The 22,525-nt window shown below is 43.3% G+C and overlaps 2 protein-coding genes across 3 annotated transcripts; both read right to left on the minus strand.

Moving 5' to 3' along the window:
• Positions 1-769: 769 nt before the first annotated feature.
• tbl2 (transducin beta like 2) lies at positions 770-8,275 on the minus strand. The gene is made up of 7 exons (XM_078265299.1): positions 8,019-8,275; positions 7,016-7,137; positions 6,683-6,867; positions 6,088-6,239; positions 4,409-4,535; positions 2,159-2,311; positions 770-1,405 (listed from the first exon to the last, which is right to left on the minus strand). Exons 1-7 carry the CDS (start codon positions 8,143-8,145, stop codon positions 946-948), a joined length of 1,326 nt encoding a protein of 441 aa, XP_078121425.1. The 5' UTR covers positions 8,146-8,275; the 3' UTR covers positions 770-945.
• A 412-nt stretch (positions 8,276-8,687) lies between these two features.
• On the minus strand, positions 8,688-22,504 carry pom121 (POM121 transmembrane nucleoporin). 2 transcript variants are annotated; one of them, XM_078265298.1, is made up of 13 exons: positions 21,908-22,504; positions 20,890-21,099; positions 20,357-20,506; positions 18,329-18,409; positions 18,013-18,184; positions 17,836-17,924; positions 17,675-17,754; positions 17,020-17,141; positions 16,833-16,932; positions 15,652-15,924; positions 13,761-15,353; positions 11,954-12,055; positions 8,688-10,191 (listed from the first exon to the last, which is right to left on the minus strand). In XM_078265298.1, the coding sequence occupies exons 1-13, from the start codon at positions 22,477-22,479 to the stop codon at positions 10,091-10,093; spliced, it is 3,645 nt and encodes a 1,214-aa protein (XP_078121424.1). In that variant the 5' UTR covers positions 22,480-22,504; the 3' UTR covers positions 8,688-10,090. The 2 variants fall into 2 exon arrangements, with proteins under 2 accessions (XP_078121424.1, XP_078121423.1); XM_078265297.1 differs by having other exon boundaries at positions 17,020-17,148; positions 17,673-17,754.
• Positions 22,505-22,525: the final 21 nt, after the last annotated feature.

The raw sequence follows: 22,525 nt of genomic DNA on the forward strand, positions 1-22,525 counted from the left end.
AGAGTCAATATATTGGGAAATGAATGGATAGATTTGAGAAAATTCTAGAATGGGGACATGACGAAAAAAGATGGCATACATCTTCTGGAACCATTTGAAAAAATGAGCAGACCACATCAATGTCCTTTTTATATTTATTTTTGTAGAAAGATGCTGGAGACATAAAAAACAATTCATTCATTTAAAAAGGTAACTTCCTTATATATATATATATATATATATATATATATATATGTGTGTGCACCAGATTTTCGTCTAGGTTATTCCAGTAGGAAACAACATTTTGTGTGGCACAGCTGGTCGTTTTTTTATTTTAAAGGGTCAGTTCACCCAAATGGTGAAAAACACATTTTGTCACTTACCTCTAGTACATTCATCTAGCCATGCAGATAGGTTTGGTTTTAGTAGTCTAGGTTATTAAAGATATTTGGAAAAAATACATTACTAAAATATACAATTACCCCTTGAGCAACACTTTTCAAGTTTCCACATCACACCTGTGTAAGTTGCATCCTGGACCATGATTGGCTTCCAGACTAGTTGTGATGTGAAGGAATTAAAGTGAACACAGAGAAACTTTGAGCAGATGGATGTGAAAACTCTGCACAAACATACTGCACAGTGAAATTCAAAACTTCCAAGGGAAGGAACAATAAACAAAACACTTTTCTGAGTGGAGTCAGACTTTCCATTAAAAAGGTGCGGAAGGAAAATATAAGACAACTACAACAGGGATCACACTTATTGGACATGAAACAGGACAAAAAGATCTTATTATCTTATTTTATTTTTTTCCATAAAAAGATGTTCCTTTATTAAAACTGCATGCAGATTTCAAGATTCCCGGACCAGATCATTTAGTGGCGAGGGAGAGTTGAGGTTGCAAAAAAGATTAGCAGTCAGTCAGACACTATCCCAATCAGAGTGTAGTTTCTTGGGGCTCTTTCAGTCGCTAGGAGCAGCCAGCACAGTGTCCAGGGTGCTCTGAGCCTCTCTGATCTGCTGCTGCAGTCTCTGCTTCATGGCCTCGTTCTGGGCCTTCTTCAGCATGTCCTGCATGTCTCTGATGGCTGCCCGGTAGCCCGGGGCGTTGTGAAACACTCGGATGGCCTTGTCGCCGCTGCACGCCAAGAAGCGCCCGTTAATGTCAAATCTAAGATCGTTGATCTCCTCGCTGTGGACGCCGTGCAGCTCCTCCTCCAGCTGCCCACTGGCGGCGTTGTACAGAGCCAGGTTACTGCCGTCGCTGATGGCCACCACCCGGCCGTCTGGAGACAAGGCCACCCGGCTACCTTCAGATGACACGCAGGGTACCGTCTTCAGCAGGTAGGGGTCCTGCTGCTTTTTGTACTCCACATCTGTGTTCCACAGCTTCCACGTACCGTCTTTGGAGACAGTCACCATTCTGATCAATAAAAAAAGGAGACAGAAAAGAACACAATGAGTACGTTTACATGCACACAACTATTCCACTATTATTCAAATATAACATTCAGAGTTTGATTCAGGTCATGTAAACGGCATATTCCGTTTGGATATTTTTGAATAAGGCCTTTTTCCGAATTTAGCATTTTCCAATTGAAACGTGGGCTACGCTAGTATTATTCAGGTTTTAGAAGCATTCTTTGGACATGTATACAGCGAATTCAGTATATGCATCTCAATCAGGGTTTTTAACCGCAGTTTGAAACAGTTTACGGCCTCTTGCAACTCCGTGTAGTTGTGTGCAGAACCATAGCAACACACAGACCATACCAGTAAGGTCTGGGTGTTGCTATGGTTCTACACACAACTACACGGAATATTGTCTTTTTCGGAAAAAGGGCAAAAACCCAAATATTATTTGCATGTAAACAGTCAATTATGTTGCATATTAAAAACGAAAAGAGATGATGAGGATAGGATCTTGTTTATTTAATCCGTATGAAACTAAAGTGTATATACTATATATTACAAAGGTTTACAAGTTTTTGAACTTTGGACAGAGCCAGCCGTTTCCGCTCTACGGTCATATTCAGCGTACAGACACGAGCGTTATCAATCTTCTCATCCAATTCTTGGCAAGAAAGCAAATAAGCATACTTCCCAAAATGCCGAACTCTTCCCCCAGTGAGCCACTTCTTTGGCTTCGTACTGTAATCAGAAAAGCCTTCATTACCTGTGAGAGTCATTGGAGAAGGCGAATGCGTGAACTCCTGCAGAGTGGCCCTTCAGGTCAAACGCTCGCGCCACCTCTTTGAACTCTCCTCCCTTCCCGAAGCAAACCTCCCACACCTTCACGTCAGGAGTGAAGCCACATGACGCTACAAACCTGAGAGCCCGGAGACAGACACAGCACACACAATTACATCTCCACTTAAATCCCATAAGACTTCATTATTTGTTTGCATCTTCTGTAGGAGAAGTAGAAGTAGCCTGGGCTGTATTCAACCTCTTATTTGACAGAGCGATAATTATGATGCCAGGAGTTTATCATTAAAGAAGTGATGTTTCAGCCAAAGACGACCAACAGTGATGTCACAGGGTCCTGGTGTCTTAGAAGCCTTCAAACCCATGGACCTATTTCTCTAACCAGCCTTCCTGGATCATATTTCACCGTCTCACCAGAACCTAAAAAACAATACCCGACCTTGCAATTTGTAACACATTGCTATTTTTTGGTCTGCACACATCCTCTCTTCTACATCAGACACTGCTATGACTAGGGGTGTAAGTAAGAAGAAGCAATACTATATCGATTCTCAAAAACGCAATATCGTTTTGTTGTTTTTTTAAGTTTACGTGCAAAAATGTAAGACAGTGGTTCACGTTTATGTTGTGTTTAAACCCCCTATCACTAGATGGCTATGCTGAGACACCACTAGTGTCCTTGCCTAACAGCTTTTTGCTAGAAGTCAGGCACTAACAATGTAGCTATGGCTGAACTTTGGCCTACTTTAGCATATAAACATTAACTCACTAAGAACCTGTGAACCACAATCCCAAACTGGCAGTTTGATTTTCTGTGTACAGAATTGTTTACCTAAAGTAAACTTCTTGGACTTGTATGAACATCATGTCTTTGTTTAAATATTAGTTTTTCTAAAGTTATACTTTAAAAAAAATCCCCAATATATCGCCTTACGCACAGTATCGAAATATATTGAATCGTGACCCATGTATCGTGATACGCATCATATCGCCAGATTCTTGCCGATACACAGCCCTAGCTATGACACAACTCATTCAGGAAGTAAATACTGTCATTAGGTCAGGCGTTTTTAATAGAGTGCCGCAGAAATTATTAAAGAGTGCCTGTTTGAGAAATTAGGAATCAGGGGTGCAAGTTCAGGAGGCTTATTTAGTATCTCACCATCAAGGCTGAAGCAGGAAGCCCAGATCAGTGAGGAAGCTAAGTGACATTGACTTTGTTTATCCCATTTACACAAAACACAGACCTGTGGGAAAAAACAGGCTTGAAAGCCCGGTGTGTTAATTTTGACATGGCAATATCTAAAATGTATTTTGTTTGCAAGAGGTGCTAGTTATTTTCCATTTTTGACATGGCAATATCTAAAATCAGTCAGTCAGTCGGTGAAGTATGAGTGCAAAAAACTAAATCAAAAATCATCGTTCATTAATCGTAAATCGAGGCAAAAATGTTCATGTTAATTAATTAATCATGATTTTGATTTACGGTCATATCGTCCAGCCCTACCTGACCTGAAACGGTTTGAGAAAATGACCACAAATGCAGTCAGAGCTAGACTGGGTAAACGCAGCCCGAACCTGTACGTTTATCTATCCTGCTTCAGTTACAATTTTGCGGGAACCAATCACAAACTGGCTTATCCACCTGGCGCGCTATTGGCGGGTTTAACACGATGACGATAGAGAAGGGACAATCAGCTTTTTACATTCAACAAGCCGGCCACCAAAGCACAGCAACTCGTTGATGCCGCTGCTACGTCACCCAGATCGTCGGTCTGATTGGTTGAAGGACTATCCAATTGGAGTACAGAGCAGACTCCCCAGACTAATGTTCAATCTTAAAAGATTGAGCTTGGTCTGGTGATAGCCAGACTAAGTCAGAGCTTGAGGTAACCACAACTTTCCAGATGCATCAATGCCAGTCATTTATTACTCGAAAATAAATGTAATTCATTTTAAAAGTGAACCAAAATGTAAAGAAAGCATACAAGTCCTGAGTACCTTCTGGAGCACGTGTATGTCGGGTAAAAGTTAACTCACGTCACAAAATTCAAACAAGAAAATGTCAACTTGATGAACCCGATTTTTTTTTGTATTTTCCTGTTGATCAGTGTCAAATAAGACACATTAAATCTACTTTTATTCAATGTTGTAAGACAATAAAAATAAAAACTTGCAAGGGGAGGTGAAGATCCCCATTTGGCGGGGTGGGACTGACCTGCCACATGGGGAGACGGCAGCATAAGAATTGGTAATCTGGTTAGTGTTGATAGAGGCCAGGACCTCTCCTTTCAGGTCCCAGATGTGGATGCAGGTGTCGGTGGAGGCGCTCATGATGAACTTGCCTGCGGAGAGGAAACATAGAACCAGCCCATCTTGGCATCAAACATCTTTTGCGGGGCATTCGGACCCAGCGATCCGGTGATTCTCCGCAGGGTTGTGCAGCAGGGGGGAGCGTCAATGAAACGGCCCATTTGTGTGACGTCCTGTTGTGTTCTTAAACCCCCCCAAACGAAGCACAAGTAGACTTTATATTTCACAATTACGGTTTTCCATCAGATTGCTTATAGATCTTGATGTTTCCGACCGCAGCTTATTTCACAGGAGAGAGAGAGAAAGACAAGATGACAAGCGAGACAAAGCGAAGCTTCGTTGTTGCAGGAAACATTCAGCCGTTACACAACTCCCCGGCAGTTCAGTGCTTTCGTTTTTTACCCTCATAGCGTTTTAAAACTTTCTTGTGGCAGCGATAGAGGCAGTGATGTTTCCTGTTTACTGTACGGAATTCTCACACAGCCCTAAACCATGCGTTTGTTTTGCGTGTCCCCCCCCCCGCCTAAACGCACCACCCTCATTCAAAATGAATGGAAAGACCTGCGTTTTTGCCAGACTGTCTGACGGCAGACGCAGGCTGTCTGAACACAGCCTTAGACTGGTGACGAACTACAAGACCTATGAAATTCTGAGGATGGATTGGCAGACAGGATCTCAGTCAGAGACATTTTGTTGCCGACTGTGTACAGCTTCAGTCACACAGTAGACAACTCTGGGTACCAATACTGTCAAAACTACTAGCAGGGTCACACATTTTGTGTGAGGTTTATTAATGTTAAAAACAAAAAGTTATGCTGTCAGCTGGCTGCCCAGTCTTGTGTGCAAACGAGCCGAGAGCGAGCGAATGAAAGAAAGAAACACATTTTGATTTGCTGAATGGTAACATACCGAAGAAGAAACAAATAACCCTAAAACATTCACCCGTTGTTTCAGGGATACATTGCAAATAAAAGAAAAATCTTTACTATACTTTATACTGACTTTAAAGGTCCAGTGTGTAACGGGTTTAGTTGTTCATTATCAAAATCTGTGTTGCCCGTACACAAACTTGTCCTTTTTCATGAATATTTACCACCACCGTCAATTCCAAGTATTCCTTTTGGCTTGAAATTTTACATTTGCATTCACATGAACTCATGGATGTATTAAGAGAACTGGGGTAGACGCTCCATATTCATGCTCCATCTTGAAATACGTTAGCCGGTAAGGGACATACAGGACATACTGCTCCGCCTTTTGCGTTTTCGCTGTGACATGATAAACTCCCAGCTGCTGCTAATGCTGCTAATGCTGCTAACGGGTATCGTAGCTTCCCGGCCCCGGCAAGTTTGAAGAAGGAAACATTGAAAAAGAAAAAAGGATATTGAAAAGAGCAAGAGACCGGCTTTTTGAAGCGTGAAGGCTACCGTAGCTGTAATACGTTCTTTGAACTGCGTGGTGCGAGAGAGTTGATTGCGATGTATGATCTCAACGCTAGATGGGAGAAATTCCTACACATTGGACCTTTAACATACTAACAAAAACTACAGATCCGTTTGTGACTTTAAGACATTTTGTGTGTACCTGTCTCTGCGATGCCAATGTTGAGGATGGGGGCCTTGTGTTTCTGTGGAAAGTCCTCAGGGGCAGCTTTGAAAGTCATAGTGCCGTCTTCCTTTTTGATCATTTTGAAGATTCGAATGGTGTCGCCGTTGGCCAGCCAGGTGATGAACGCCCTGCAGTGAAAAGGTAAGATCCAGTGAAGGAGGGGATGGGATTATCAGGTCATTTCTGTTCGACAAACGTGGAATTCTGCTCTGGCGACGTACGTTACTGGTTTGTGCATATTACAACTTTTGCTGAAATAAAACACTACATTTGAAAATTTCAAAACATCCGGATTCAGAAAATAGTCCGTCAAGAGTCTGTAAGAATTAAACCGTTATAAAAAAGGTCAAAAGGAACAACAAGACACCAAATCAAAACCGCTGATGTGGAGGTGCAGAAGCTCTCGCTGTGTTCTTTGTACAAATTTAGTCAAATTAGGTTATTCTGTCATCACTAAACCTTCCTTAATCTCATTGCTGATTGAGGTGTAGGACCTTGTTTAGGGGTTCATGTTAGTCTTGGTTAACCTTAGGCTTTTAGTGCACAAGTACAGTAAGAGAGAGGGGGAGACCTGGAGTCCGGGCTGAAGCGGACTAGCGTGGCGTGATCCAGCTCCACATTGGCCCTCAGACACTTGTGTTCTCGCTCCAGGAAGTTTTTGGTGCTCCAGATCCGGACGGTGCGGTCGTCAGCGCACGACGCCAGGTACTTCCCGTTACTGCTGAAATCCAGGCACGTCACGTTTGCACTGTGGCTCTGAAAATATTACAAATACACGCTTTATAAAAAGGTCCATCTAGATAAACCTAATGCATTCAAATACAACAGATTATTACTACAGATGTGTCCCCGGACAACAATCCTCGGAGGCTCTTACAGTGCGTCATTGTGTGCTCCAGTTTACCTTCAGTGAGGCTGCCAACAGGGGATGACTGAAAGTGTGCTGTAAAGCTTTATCCTTACGGCTGCGCTGCTTCTCCTGCTTTGGTTTCTTTGATGCAAGGCCCTTCACAACACTGCCTTCAGCTGAGAGACAAAACATAGGGCTACTCATCTGAATTACTGAGACTACTTACTTAAATCTCAAGGATTCTCTTGTCACATTGTAGAAGATCTCTGACACACTGTGATGAATGTGGTAATAACAGATTTTGCAGCTTGTAGCATTTGGTAACAGACATCAAACCATAATCATATTAATAATGGTTAGACACAAAACATTTGCTGCACACACTCCGTTTCAGTAAAAATCCCTTGTCCATTTTTTTGCAAATCCTAAATAAACTCAAGGAAACTTTTTTAAGAATAACTTTTTTTAAAGATTTAATAAGTACCTAGTTACAGAAACAGTTTGACATGTATATAAACATTCTATGTTGTTGTTAATCGTTGTCATGCGTATATGAATAAATATTCTTTGTCTCTTTCTGCCCTTTCAGTTGTCAGTCTGGTTGTCAACAGCGTTGTGTGTTCTCCATGGACCGTTACAAAACAAAACAGCATCCATTTGTAAAGACGACTTTCTACAACCTAAAAGGCAGCGGTGAAGCTCGTAAAGGGTCAAAGACAAATAATTAAAATTGAATCTACGTTTACATAATTAATAGACAACGACTAGACATGAAGCAGTCATCCCATTGGCCCGTCAGTGTAACCTTCGCAGATTGGCCAACGACAGGTGGCAGTTGCACAAAGTTGCTTTAGTTTGTATTAACTGCTTCGTAAGTCTGCGTGTTTGCGTAAAGTAGCAGGCACACTACTCTCGTGTTCACTCTCGTTATGAATGAATGAATGAATGAATGAACGCGTGTCAAAGACCACAGAGATAGTGACAGACATGGTGACTCACCGCCCTACCCACCAGTCACAGCATCGGCTAGAGTTACGTTAGCTAGTGTGGTTCTTACCGGCAAACTCCGCCGCTTGCTCTATTTCCTCTCTTATTTCTTCTTTCCGTCTGCCCACCGCTAATGCGACCAGAATAACTAGTGCACCCAGTAATAAAGTCAAGGCGAAGAGTGCAGCTACCTCCATGTCGAAGTTTTCTGCCACGTACTTCGCACTGCTAACGTCTACTTCACTATTTAATACACGCTACTAGCGGGGGAAGGCGCATGCGCAAAAATCTTTTTCTTCCGCTAATATTCCGCACCACCTGCCGCCACCTAATGGACTGGAGGCGACAGAACAGTAATATCTGCAAAAATGGCTGTTGAAAGATCACAAAAGACAATAAAAAAAAGCAAAAGACATGAGCTGTGTCCCAAAACCAGACTACATACCAATTCTGAGCAGTTTTTTAGTAATTAACGTGCTCACACTGAGAAAGTAACGCATTTAATTATATTAAGTGGGTACTATCTAGATACTAAAAAAACTTTTTGAGTGACTAGTTTATCTTGCCGACGGGTAAACGTGAACCTCTGGACACTGGCGCCATTTGCCTGCATGTAGGGCAGCATCAGGCAGAATCTAACTGCAACATTTTTTTTTTTTTTTTTCCACATTTGCCTCTCAGGGCTTCCGTAGGACACAGATGAACTCAAGTAGAAGAATGGGACCTTTAAGGGTTAAAATGTGTTCTTGTTGGAACATCCACATCCAAAATTCAGTTTTATTAATTCAAAATTAACCATCAAAAACTGCATCAGATACAGCTTACTTTTCACAAGAAGAGGCGATTATTACGGAGAACAGAAATCATTGATAAAATAACGGACTGCCGACATTAATGGGTTTACTGTAATGCTTTCTGTCATTTCCAAGCAGATGAGGGTTTCCAATTTGACAGACTGTATTTTAGGTAAATCTGATGTTACTTTAATGTGGTATAATCTATTATAACAGTGATATTTCACAAGTGGGGATAATGTGTTGCTTTGCAGATGTTTAAGCACTCGCTGTATTTATTAAAAGGTACACCTGCATCAACAGTAACAGTTTCAAAAAGGTAAAACCTAAAATCTTATCTAGTCAATCCTGTCAGATTTATTTTTCAGTGAAGTAATATGGATTCAGTGCCTGGAGTAAAGAGAGGTAGTTTGGCACAAACAAACGCATCTCAGGATTTAAAGAGGAGATAAAGATCACAGATTCTTTTCACAGGCATGAAGTTGAAGAATTGGCTTTGGGTTTGACAGCAAGATGAGAGTAGTCATCCTAATCAGATACGGACCTGCTAATTACATCAGTGTTGGCAATCACAATAAAAAAAGGCCGTCCATGGGAGGACTCTGGGAATGCTTGCAATGACAAAGAGTATGAAACAAGAACACAAGGGTCTGCACTAACTACATTAAGACATTTACTAAGTCACCCTTTCAGTGCAGAAACATCATTCACTAACAGGGTCAGAGAGCCAATTAAAAAAATAATTTAAAATGCAAACGTCTCATAACTTTACATTTACACTGCAGAGTTGTGTACCTTATCTGAATCAACTGTGCATTTCACCCTATTCAGACTCATTCAGATAATGTACTCAAATAGTCTCCAACATACAAACCAGTGAGTGCTCCACGTAAAAAAATAAATGTTTGAGCCAAGGCTCCATGTCTTTGCCGGACTCAACTTTCTCCTTAAGACGAACCAATGAGTGTCTACATACAGTAAAAGGAAAAGAGAACTTTGGATATGCTTTTGTTCAGAATCAAACTATTCAATTGTCTTCTCTCTCTCTTCAAGTATAGTACATTGTTATGGATTCTGTCTCCTCACTGCTATATTCCCTCACACTGGGTCATGTAGTCATCCAGGCAGCATTAACTCAGCAAGCTGGTGTGCTCTTTCTAACTCCTCTGCAAACAATGTTTTGGGCCAGCTCAACCCACTGGAGGAGGGGGAGGAATCGGAGGGCTTGGCGGCCAGGTTGGGGTGGGGGGGTGGGGTGTTGGGCTTACAACAGAGCAACGTTAGCCAGATTAACCATAGCAGCAACAGCTGAAGTCCTCTGAAAGTGGTGCTGGACACAAGTAGCAGGTTACTTCTTCCTGTTGTGTTGCCTCCGCGCCTGCAGCCTCTGACGAGCTCCAGATGGCTTTGATCCAGCTCCGATAGAGAAGGAGGGAGTCGCTGGAGACCCTGATGATAAAAACGTGATTGATGTTAACATTTACACATACATATCCATCGTTGACAGTTTTAAAAAAGGCTGCAAGTGACTGCCTGAAACAGTCTCTGGGTTAGGGTAAAGGGGAGCATCTTGCTGCTCTGCTCACTTTTCTACAGATCACTCTTCTTATTACCATTGCAGTTCAGTAATTGTAAGACCATGCTTGGTGTATAAACTTAGACTGTCATGCTTTCATGCTGTGTTTCTCTGCGTACTATGGCGGAAAGAAAAACGCAATGCTTTGACTCAACATGAGGTTCAAATTGAAGGCCCCTCGACTTATAATCATTGCAGTTTAGGGATCAAGCATGGGGGAGAGACAAGAATGAGGGTCCAAAACCACAGTAACAAATGTTAAGATAACATGCAGGAGCAACAGCCCCAAAAATGTTTTTCTTCAAATGTATGCTCTTTTCCTCAACCAATTGGTTTAACCCACTTTAATAGCGCCAAGCTGTGGCTACGTTCGTTTCCACAGCAGTAGATAACCCCACAGAGTTGCCCGCTGGAAACCTTTGACGGTGTAATGCCCGAATACTGCGTCTTGTGTTAATCTCAGATGTGGCTGTGCAGGTGACAAGAGAGAAAGGAGTTTTTCTTCTTGTTCTTTTGTAACTCTGTGGTTTGGAGTTTACTTTTGTTGTTGTGGATTGTTTTCAGCTGTGCAGGGGCTGTGTCAAGTTACTGTTGGTGCAAAACAAACATCTCCAGCAGCCGTGGCGTCATATTTCCACCGGAGAACCAGCAGGACGTTAGGATTGTGAAGAAGTTATAGGGCATTTTCACACCGACAGCCTTTAATTCAGTTGAATCGAACTAGAGTTCGTTTGCCCCGCTGGTGTGGTTCGTTTGGGCAGGTGAGAACACGGCAATCAAACTCTGGTGCGCACCAAAAGCGGACCAAACAAGCGTACCGAGACCTGCTTGAAGAGGTGGTCTCGGTACGCTTTCAAATCGAACTCTGGAGCAGTTCGTTTGTGGTGAGAACGTGATCCCTACTCAAACCGCACCAACTATATGTACTCCACAAGTCTGAGCTAATGTCTCATGTAGTCAGTTGTGTTTAGCAATCTGCGCTGCAGTAGAGCAGCAAACTTTAGCAGCTTGCAGTGTTTCTATCACAGATATAGATTGCAGTCAAGCTTGCTGTCCGTCACTCGTATCTCCGTGGTCAAACCAGCTGCCGCTAAAATTGGAGACAGACGCCGGCACAGCAGAGTGAAGTCTCGGTGACCAGAGCAGACATAGTCACGTCTCTTGCGAAACAATGTCTGATCATTTTAATGAAATGAGCTGGTTTGACCACTAGACCAGAACACAGGATCTTCTTCCTGTATTGACTTTCTTGCTCCCACCCCCAGACATATCCGACCAATAAGAGGGCTGGACATTCTTGCCTGATTTGTAAGGACGCATTTTGGTACGCTTGGATTTTTCCAGGTGTGAAACCAAACCAAACCGACCGAGGGCAAATCACTCCAAGTTTACTAACTCACCAACTGATTCGGACCAAAGCAAACGAACTACAGGTGTGAAAACGCCCATAGATTGCAAGGAGAAATAGTACAAGTAGAGTGTGCAGCTCTTCATCCAACTGCTGCTACTACTACTCGTCACCTTTTACCTTGCTGTCCAATGCTGCGGAAAAAACACTCTGAATAGTTGTGGCCGCTCAGGGCTCAGCTGGGCTCAAGTATCTACCCCTATCAAAAAAACAACATTATGACCTACCAAAAGGAACAGCGTTGAAGCCTTGGGCTGGAGTTCCAGGACTTCCAAAGGGAATTGGACCTGCGGCAGCAGCACTCTGGCCGAAGGATGGGGTAGACGTCCCTGCAGAGAAAGCAAAACACAACTTGATTAAACCAAGAAAAAAAGAAATGGAAAACTGCGGATAAACCAATGAATTCTACAGGGGACAGAAACCCAGACCGGTTCTTGAAGCAAAATATCAGCTTGCCCATACAGCGGTGTGGACAACAATGGGTTTCCAATTTTCCCATTCTATTTCTGAACAGTCTTTAGTTTTGAATGAGATTAAACATTATCATTCATATCATTTTATTATCCTCATTTAGTCAAACGATTGTAACATGTTTCAATTTGATTTTATTTATAGTGTTAAATCATAAGACGTTATCTCAGGACACTTTACAGATGGTGTAAGTGAAGACCACACACACACACAAATTTACAGAGACCCAACAATTCCCTTCAAGAGCATGCATTTCCAAATTATTGCCGTTAACTTTTTCAAATAAAAAAAGCTGTACTTTCACATACTTTTCTTTGCTTTTTTGTTCATCCAGACCAGTTCATTGAACTGCTCATTTTGTTTCATATTGCAATCAAATAGACTAAAAATGTAAATGACTGGTTTGACATACAGCCTACTGGAGTAAGTAGCTGGAAAATAGTGCCCTCTTTTCTATTTTTTCGACTATTTAGAAGTAATTCTGAATCAAATTGTGAAACCAAGAATCAAAATTAGATCATGGGAAAGATCCCCACCCGCACTTATTATAAATTAGGGCTGTTGATTTCGATTAATTAATCTGAGAAAAAAATAACACGTTAAAAAAAATAACGCAGATTAATCCATTCCATATTGACGTTTGACCCGGAGCCGTTCTAGCCCCAGTCGACTGTAAATGAAGGAGGTAGACGAGAATGTGCTGCCTGGATTATTAATTGGAACATTTACTTGTAAAAATCTTCTTCCTGCCAACCCTGGCTACCGAAATCTGGTGCCACTGATATGTCTGCGCTTCTCTCTGATGCTCTGAAACACAAACCCCGCTGCACATGACGCTAGTTAACACTATACTCGACAGCAGCTAACGTTAGCCTACCACTAGCTAGTAGCTGGATTAAACACGGTTAAAATGCTGACAGCTAACGCTAAACGGTGTAAAGTTTGACTGTTAGAGGATTCAACACCGGTACGTAACAATCTGCAGCTGCCGTCGGAGAAACAACACAGACGGTGCGTTCAATGAAACTGGTAAACTACAGCCTCATGGTGCATTTGAAGTTATTGTAAATGTCCTTTTCCTATCTGGTTGTTGTTTTTGTCGTTCAACAGCAATTTACTAGTGAAATAAGTTATTGTTATACATTATTATTAAATCATTTAATTTTGACCATATGGCCTTAGCAATAAACAAGCCATTCTTTAATGTCAGACTGTTGTTTAGTACCCTTTTTTTTTCTTTACTTTCTTAAAAAGTATCGGTTCAGGCACCGTTAATTATGTATGCGATTAATTAATCACAGAGTATGTAATTAATTAGATTAAATTTTTTAATCGATTGACAGCCTGATTATAAATCAATACTAATACTGTGTCTGAAAATCAGAGCAATTGATCAGAACATGCAGGTTTTGTGCAAAGGGACCTTTGATGCCATTAATGCCATACCCTATTAAGTTTGACTAATTGCGAAGCCAAAATTGTGTTTCTGAATCTTTCAGAAATGTCACTGTACCTGGGTTTTTATATATAAACAAACAAAAAACTGTTGTTTTTATTCCTTACCGAAAGCTGGTTTGTCAGTAGCAGCAGCTCCAAAGTTGAAGCTTCCCATCTGCTGTGCAGAATTATTGGCAACTGGTGTCCCAAACTGGGGGCATGGCATACCAGCACCAAAGTTAAATCCACTGGGTGCAGGCGGAGCAGGCCCAGGGGGAACCTGTTGAGGAGCAGCACTGCCAAACGTGAAGGTGGCTGAGGATGAGCTCTGAGTCTGCGTGGCCGCACCAAAGCTCGGTGCAGCCGAGGGTGCAGCTGTGGGACCAGTGGTGCCACCGAAAGCAAAACCAGTGGAGCTAGCTCCAAATGCTGGTTTAGCTGGGGTCCCAAAACCGGTTGCTGTGGTGACAGCAGCTGACCCAAAAGGGAAAGGGGGTGGGGCGGTGTTAGAGGCAGGTGTGGATGATGCACCTCCGCTGCCTCCAAAGGTGAACGGTTTTGCGGTTGCCGCTGAGGAGCCAAAGGTCGACTGCGCTGCGGTTGAGGAGCCAAAGGTCGACTGCGCTGCGGTTGAGGAGCCAAAGGTCGACTGCGCTGCGGTTGAGGAGCCAAAGTTTGATTGTGCTGCCGGTGCCACTGAGGAGCCAAAGTTTGATTGTGGTGCCGGTGTTTGAAACGACGACTTTCCAAAGGTGAAGGTGGACTGGGTGGTGGCGGCAGCAGTAGTGGAGGCTGTGTTGGCCATGGCAAAGCCTCCAAATGAAGCAATGGTTGTGTTCTGGCTGGGTGCTGCGTGGCCGAAGGCGAATACCTTCTGGTTGGCTGCTTGGGGGTCTGGCTGTGTGGCACCAAATGCGAAGGTGCTGTTGCTGGAGGTGGTGGTAGCAGCAGCGGGAGCAACTGCAGCTGCAGTAGTGGTGGTACCAGTTCCAAACTGAAAGGTGCTCCCTGTATTAGGGGCCTGCGCTGAGGCTGAGATGGTACTTGTTGTGGATGGTGCTGACCAGTTTCCAAAGAGGGATTTCACAGCTGGCTGGGCTGCAGACTGTGTGCTTGTGATGGAGGTGGTGGAGACTGTGCCAGTGGGGGTGTTGGTCATACCAGGAAAGACAGATGGTGTAACTGTGGCGCTACTTGTTGATCCAAATATTGAGGATGCACTACTTGAACATACGGTAGAAGCTGGGTTAGAGGTGGTGTAGGGTGGAGGCGGTCCAAAGCCAGCACCGGCAGTGGCAGCTCCAAAGATGGGCTTGAAATTTTGGGCAGGAGGTCTGCTGTCTGGGGCTGATGTAGCTGAGGAGGTGGTGGTGGCGACGGAAAAAATGGGCTTGAACCCTGAAGCCAGCAGAGGGTTGGTGTTACTGACTGACCCTGAGCTGCTGGCTGGGGCAGTTGCAGTGACTGGATTAGAGGCTGAAGAAGCAGTGGGGGTGCTGATCTGGCTCGACAGTCCAAACACGCCTGTTCCTGCTACAGGTGGAGTGCTGCTGGACGCCTTGGAGAGCTGACCCAGACCCTGAGTAAAGGCAGAGGGCTGCTCCACACCAGCAGAGGAGGACTGAGACTGGGAGGCAGGAGGGAGCTGTGGGGCAACCACTGAAGTTGAAATCTTCAGGGTTAAGCCCCTGGATTGTACCGGTGTGGTTGATGCAGACACTACAGACACAAAACAAACAAAAAAGATATATAAAATGTAACTATTTAACTGTGTTAAAACGTGAAAATAGTAACAGAACGTTTTTCTTTTTTTAATTCTTCAATTGGGATTTTTATGCTACTAATTTATAATATTAAAAAAAGAAAAGAAAAACCATTTCTCTGTAGATTTGAGCTTTAAAATGGCAACAACAATAAAAAGTCACATCTCCTATAAGATGACTTTGTATAGGTTGTTTATATTGCAAAAATGACTTCAGAACTTTCCTTGAAAACACCTTTGGCTCAGTGACCATACCTGTAGTTGTGTTGGCAGCAGATGTGGAGCTAGCAGGAATGCTGCTTTTCATTTTCAGAGCTTCCAATAGTGGGTTGGAGGCTGCAGGTGCTGTGCCGACACTGCTGCCGGGGCTGGGATCCAGGTTGATGACTGGGATGGCAGAGCTGGAGGCTGTTGGCAGAGGAGCGGCCAGAAGGCTGCTCAGGGTGGTGGTGGTGGTAGAGCTGGTTGAGGAGGCAGGTTGGGTGGAAGTGGTGGCTAAGGGAGAGACAGACTTCTCCGGCTCTGGAGCTAAACAAGGACAAATCAACAGAGGGGTAGGAGGTCAGGCCACAGTCTGCTGGGTCAAGTCTAAAAAGGTCCTGACACACCAGCCTCATTTCCAAAAAAGCAGAAACAAGCAGGGTAATATGTGCTTTACAATATGGTGGTGGGCGACAGAATACAACAATTTCAAAAGTTAAATTCACAATGACTGGCGAGTTAACAGCGTTAAGAGTTAAATGGTTTATTCTAGAGGTCGACCGACATGGGTTTTCTCCGGCCGATGCCGATCTTTAGAAATCAGGGTGTTTTGGGGACCCTACTGTTACATGTCCTGTAGCACTCATTAGGATCTTATCTGAGCAGATTTCTGTCATTCAAACAACTCTGAGTTGTAATTTAAAACTCGTCCAGCCAATTTAATAAAATGAAGGGTTTTATTCGTGCTCGAGTCCATAGATGCAGTTAATGGATACAGGCACGGAGAACTGAAGGCTCCGTTAGTGGTTAGCTCCGTTAGCGGTTAGCTCCAGTTAGCTCCGTTATAGGAGTGGATGAGACTGCCACGGACAGGGGTAACAACCAGACTCTGATAAATGACGTTCGGGAGCTTCCACAGTGGTGTGGCCGCGGTGTTTTGTACGGTTTTAGTAGTACAGTTAATCCCAAGGCAAGAACACCAGCAACATGCTACTACTAACGGTAGCATCTGAGCCTGAAGTGACTGTGGGAGACACATGGCGCAAGACTTCACGAGGGGAGGGGCTGGAGGCAGCTGGTCTGGGTGCGCTGTAAAAAATGTTGCCTACTCATGTTTTTAACACTAGGCTGCCCGCAGATGCGCCTGCCTATTAATCGGCATTGATATACTGAGAAATCGGCCGGCCGATTAATCGGTCAACCTCTAGTTTATTCCTCTGGCAACTTCCACTTACCGGGTGTCTCCAGGACCTTCTGGATCTTGCTGAGGGCAGCCTTTTTCTCTTCATCTAGGTCTTTCACAGTGATAGGATAGCCCAGCTCTGGAGGTGGAGGCTGCAAATCAGCGAGCACCAGGAGTTACGTCAAGAAATCTAGGTCACTATGACACATGACAGTGTTTGAAAACGTAGCACTCCTTACCAGAGAGATGTGATCGTCCCTGTGGCTGGACACTAACTGGATCTTCCGTTTTCTCTTCCCACCACTACCAGTAGAGTCTGTTGAGGTAGTGACTGGGACCTTGGGGACTGGAGTCAGTTTGGCTGCAAAACCATCATATAAAAAAAAGAAAAAAGGACAATGAAACATAATCCAACTAAAAGACAAAACACAATGTCTACTTATATACAATTAAGTAAGTCTTTACTAGTTAATCTAGTGTAGGGTAGAGAAGGGTTACACAGGTTAGGTCCATGTTGGAAAATGTGATGCATAAATGGGTCTAGAAGGGATATATACAGTACCAGTCAAAAGTCTGGACACGCTCTCCCATTCAATGCGTGTCCAGACTTTTGACTGGTACTGTATATATCCCTTCTAGACCCATTTATGCATCACATTTTCCAACATGGAGCTAACCTGAATGAATGGCTATGAAATTACTTCAGTTCAATAAAGGTAACCTCTTATTGTCACTGACTGGGCAAAGTAGCCTCATGAAGCTTTAACTAGCAATTCAAATGTTTTGTCAATATTATACAGCCTTGCATAATCCGTTGCATTGAGCTCACTTCTAAGCCTGAGGAAGTTTTTTGTTTACCACATAAGACAGTCACTGCAGATAAATGAGACTTACAAGTCACAGGTGCCTTGTCGGAGGCTGTCTGGTCTGACCTCACTGAGGATGTTGAGCTGGGAGACTGCCCGTCGTCCTCTCTGGTAATTAAAATTACAAGTTACAAAACTGTAATGTTATAATACATGTGGATGACTAACAGGAAACCAGCAGAGACATACCTGGCTCTTTTGGAGGCTCCCTCTGGAGTTTGAGAGCGAGATGATCCGGGGCTGGACAGAGGGGAGCTGGGTGCTGACCGCTTCTTCCACTGTGATGGTAAACATGGAGATAAAGCTCAACAACTCCACTTTATCTGTGCAGAAGCCACGTTCACTTTAATGGACTGGGTAAGTTACCTGGCTGAGGCCTAGTGAAGAGCTGTAAGAGCTCTGGATAGGGTTTCTCCTGGTTCCCGGGGTTCCTCTCGGGGCATGGACCCCGCTGCCAGAGCTGATGGAAGAGGTGCGAGACCTCTTCATGATAGAATCCTCCGCCAGTGAAGTCATACCTCTTTTCAGGTTTCCTGGCCTGGAGGAAGGAAGGGAAAGCATTTACACCTTTAGACAGCCCCACTATACTTCACACAATGCTTTGCAGCATCAAATACACAGTCAGTAAAACTCAAAGACAAGATTTGACAGTATGTTGTCACTTAAGGAAAGTTAAACTTACTTAGGGACCAGCTGTGATGGCATCCCATTGGGCAAAAGAGGTTCAAAGGCAGAGTGTGCGCTTCCACCGCTGTCGTTACGCCTTGGGAAATACAAATGAATTCCAAACATTCATTAACAGTTCTACTGACAGAATGTATGAACCAAGTCCTGAACAGCAGTAAGTTGGGATGTCTTGATTTATATTATAACAGGAAGGCCCTTTTCAGACGTGCAAGGTATAACTTTGCTGGCTGGCTTTATCATTAATTTGCTACATTGATGGTCAATCAGACATATAGTATGTTCTTTAACATGAATGTTCCCTAAAGCTTCATTCAGACATGACAGCAGCATTTACAGAAAGAGCCAGCATGCTGTATCTAAAGCATTTTGCTGGATATTCATTCATTCATCCATGCATGCAGTTGGTAAAAGTGAAAATATAAGGAGTGTGTTGGTCAGATCATTACTGTGGTTGTACAAGTTTTTTTTTGTGTCAGTTTATCAAAACTGATTTTTTTCTTCGTCGTGCATACGTAAGCCTTTAGGTTATTCTGACGGCATTCAATTCAGACTCAAGCCGTGGGGAAAGTGATACAGAAATTGCCAATGGATTAACTTTAAAAAGGTGCATTTCTAAAAAGGGTTTCATACAAAAACACCAACACAGTTTACTCTAAGATTTCTTTTGATGGATCAGGCTATATAAACTTCAATCCACTTTTGATGCTTGCTTTGTTTGCTCGATGTGGTGTATCAGTAATATTGGCCATGTGCAATGTAAACAAAAAGCTTTTAACATTAAATGCTTTAAATTAAAGTTTAATAATGCTTTGGTTAACATTTAGGGACCCTCATTATGCTACCGTTGAAGTGTGGTGATATTTTGAGCCTTGTTAGTGGTATAAAATACCGATTTATTTTTACTCTACCAGTGCCCCGAATACCTAGCGGTCAATTTCAACACGTAGCTCTGTCGTTTGTAAATTTGGAGTGCTGTCAGTAGCACGAAAAACGAAACCAATCGGTGTTGCCTACACCGTCTTATCCTCCTGCTAGCATTAGCATCCAACAGGCTTTAACAGGGCACGTTTTATACTTGTCTTTAGCCCTTAACATGTTCAAAATGTCATTACAAGTGCCTACCCATGTGCAATGATTCCTTCAGAGGGAACACAGCGAATCTGACTGGAATATTGGATTGTATGAGTTCGACAATCAACTAGTGTGGACTTGACCGGAAAACAGGAAATAAACAGAAGTATGTGCACTGGCTGGATTAACACAACTTTTATGCCTTTCTGTCACATCTACTGCAGCCAGATTCACTGTGTTCCCTCGGAAGGAATCACTGCACATGGGTAGGCACTTGTAATGACATTTCGAGCATGTTTAGAGGCTTTAAACACGTTTAAAACTTGCCCTGTTTAAGCCCGTTGGGTGCTAATGCTAGCAGTGGGATAACACGGTGTAGGCAGCACCGATTGGTTTAGTTTTTTTTGCTACTGCCAGCACTCCACATTTACAAACAACAGAGCTACGGGTTGAAATTGACCGGAATTCTCCTTTAAGCTAATCAGCGGTTCGCACTAGCTTGATTCAAGCCACAGAAACATTCGATTAGCATGAAAACATATCCCAGACAACGGTCGACTCGGTACACGTGTTATTAACCCCTAGGTTCCTTTTGTGCCAGAATTATCCTTTAAAACTCCATTTGCACCTCGTAAAAACATGCGATCTGTATCTGGTTACATCATCAAGGGAAGCGATCAATAAAGACTCTCGAGGGATGGCAAACACGGTCAACCAAAGGCATTTTTCTATTTACTTTTATATTTTTGTGTGTATTTTTCTATCCTATTTATATTTAGTTGTCTTGCATTGAGCTGCTGCTGTGACAAGTGAATTTCCCCATTGTGGGATCAAGAAAGTATCTTATCTTATCCGTAGGCTACCTTTCTGTAGCCTTGGTAACCAGGCTACATTTCTTATACTGTGTGTTGGTAATCACTGTTCCTTCCATAGTCTCCTTTTAGCCTCGTACCTTCTTTTGCTTTTCTGCTCAGATGCAAAGCTTCTGTCCTCATCCTCCACTTCTCTCTTGCGGCTTTCCTTCAACACCTTGAGGACACTTTCTCTGGAGCAGGGGTCCACGGGGGCCCTAGGAAGCCCTACACAACTCAGATGGTCCAAACTAAAAACACAGGTGACAATAAAGCTCTGGTCAGTGTTAACATTCAAAACCGCAAAGCCACAGCAGAGCACAACCCACAAATCAGGGTTTTACTAAGCACTGGACTTATGCCAAAATACTAGAAGATCCTATCAATATTATATAGTCCAATAAAACACCATCGATATCTGTGCCATCAATGATCACTAACATTTTATCAAACTTTAGCTGACAAAATGTCATTGATAGCTTAAAGGCAGGATATGAAAAATGACACGTTCTGAAAGAAGCTTTGAAAATAGTACAAAGTAATGTAAAGTACAATTCATGTGGTTGGTTTCTAGATAATAAACACAATCATAAAAACATGATGGCAGAGTAAGTGTTGGCATGAATGTAGAGACCCAGGGGAGCTGTGGTGGTCTGGCCTGGCGATCTTCACAGTGACGGGGCTGAGGACACCCGGAGAGTTACGAGGGCTACGGATGTTTTTCTTTATGAAGCCATCCCACTTGACAGGAGGTAGGACTCCCACTGATGATAGACCCGGCTGCTGCAGGGGATAGTGACGCTGGGGGGTGATGGTGAACCTGCCCACTGTGCCCGGCGGTTCCCTGAAGGGTAAAACACAATATAACATCTTAACAAATTACAGAGACTGCCAAGGTCAACGAGGGGGCACTCTTGCAATATGCTGAAATTGTCAGTTGTGCATGTTTGTATGACTCCATGTCATTTTTCTCCACCAAAAAAGGTAGGCTCAGGGGATCATTATCCCATGAATATTTTCTGGGAAACGGAAAAAGTCCATCTCTGACTAACGTTAGTGATTTATATTAGTTTCCTTTTACCATGTCTGCTTTTTAAAATACAAGGAGTATTGTTTTCAGTTAATATAATTACATCTTCTAGTTTATGTTTCTATTCTCTAATATGTTCTCATGTTTTTGTTAAAATAGATTCTAAAACAAATTGGTATTGAAAAAAGTATCTTTCAGGAACCAGCATCGAATTCACAGTATCGGTAACGTTATCGAAAACTTAACGATACCCTGCCCCATGTATTTTATAAATATATGAAAATCTTGTCAGTGAACCAAACAGATGAAGAGTGTTGAATCTGTTTATGTTTCCCAATTCTAAAATATTTCATATCAACTAGAGGCCAAGATCCCACAATGGCTCACAAGTTGTTAGAAATGTCTCTGTCTGTATTGAATATCCATCAAGAGGCGGCTACTAAATAAATGTCTGTTTATTTGAGTAACAGTTACGCCGATAAAGATTCGTCCAACGGCTTAAGAGTTAATAACTAACGTTAAAACCCGCCAAGAAATTTAAGTTATATTCTGGATGCCCCCGCCTCCTAAGGGACTGAGAGCTTAGCTACGTTGATATAGCGTGGTTTGGTTATGAACGTACCCAGCAAACGACAGCCTCCTGTTTGGGGTATAGACAGCGTGGTTGGGTCTGGACAGCTTTTCCCGCAGCTGCTCTCGAGGATTTCTCCCTGCTCTCGGCCTCCCGGAGTCGGCGGTTGGACTTTCGGGTTTCCCGATGTAACTCCCCATTAGGAAATCCCGAGGGCTGAAAAGAAACGAGTCACTAGCCAAGGTTTCCCTCCGATAAATTCCAGTTTCAACGAGTCTTCCTCTGAAGTGTCCCTCTGCCTCCGGGACCTCGTTTTTGTTTCTGCCGCTCTTTCTTCTCCCCTGTGCGGCTACTGACACGCCGGTCACTCCCCAACCCCACAACCAGCGCCGGAGCACGGCTGGGACCTTCACCCCAGCCCGCGGATTGAGGCCTAACCTGGCGGGAAGCGGTTCTCCGCTGTGATAGTAACACACAATACAACACACTACAAGAATTAAAGTCGCGCAAAGAAAAGTAGGAATATAATATAGAGCAAGACTAACTACGCCTAAAGCAGAGAGAACAGCTAAGTGTTTCTCCCTAGGTGACATGGCGGCAGCGCGCCGCCGGAGGACTCTCATATCCCATCATGCGCTCTTCTGGCGCTTCTTATTCTTCAGATTTTAG

Source organism: Sander vitreus, chromosome 13, assembly GCF_031162955.1.
Source record: "Sander vitreus isolate 19-12246 chromosome 13, sanVit1, whole genome shotgun sequence".
NCBI lineage: Eukaryota > Metazoa > Chordata > Actinopteri > Perciformes > Percidae > Sander > Sander vitreus.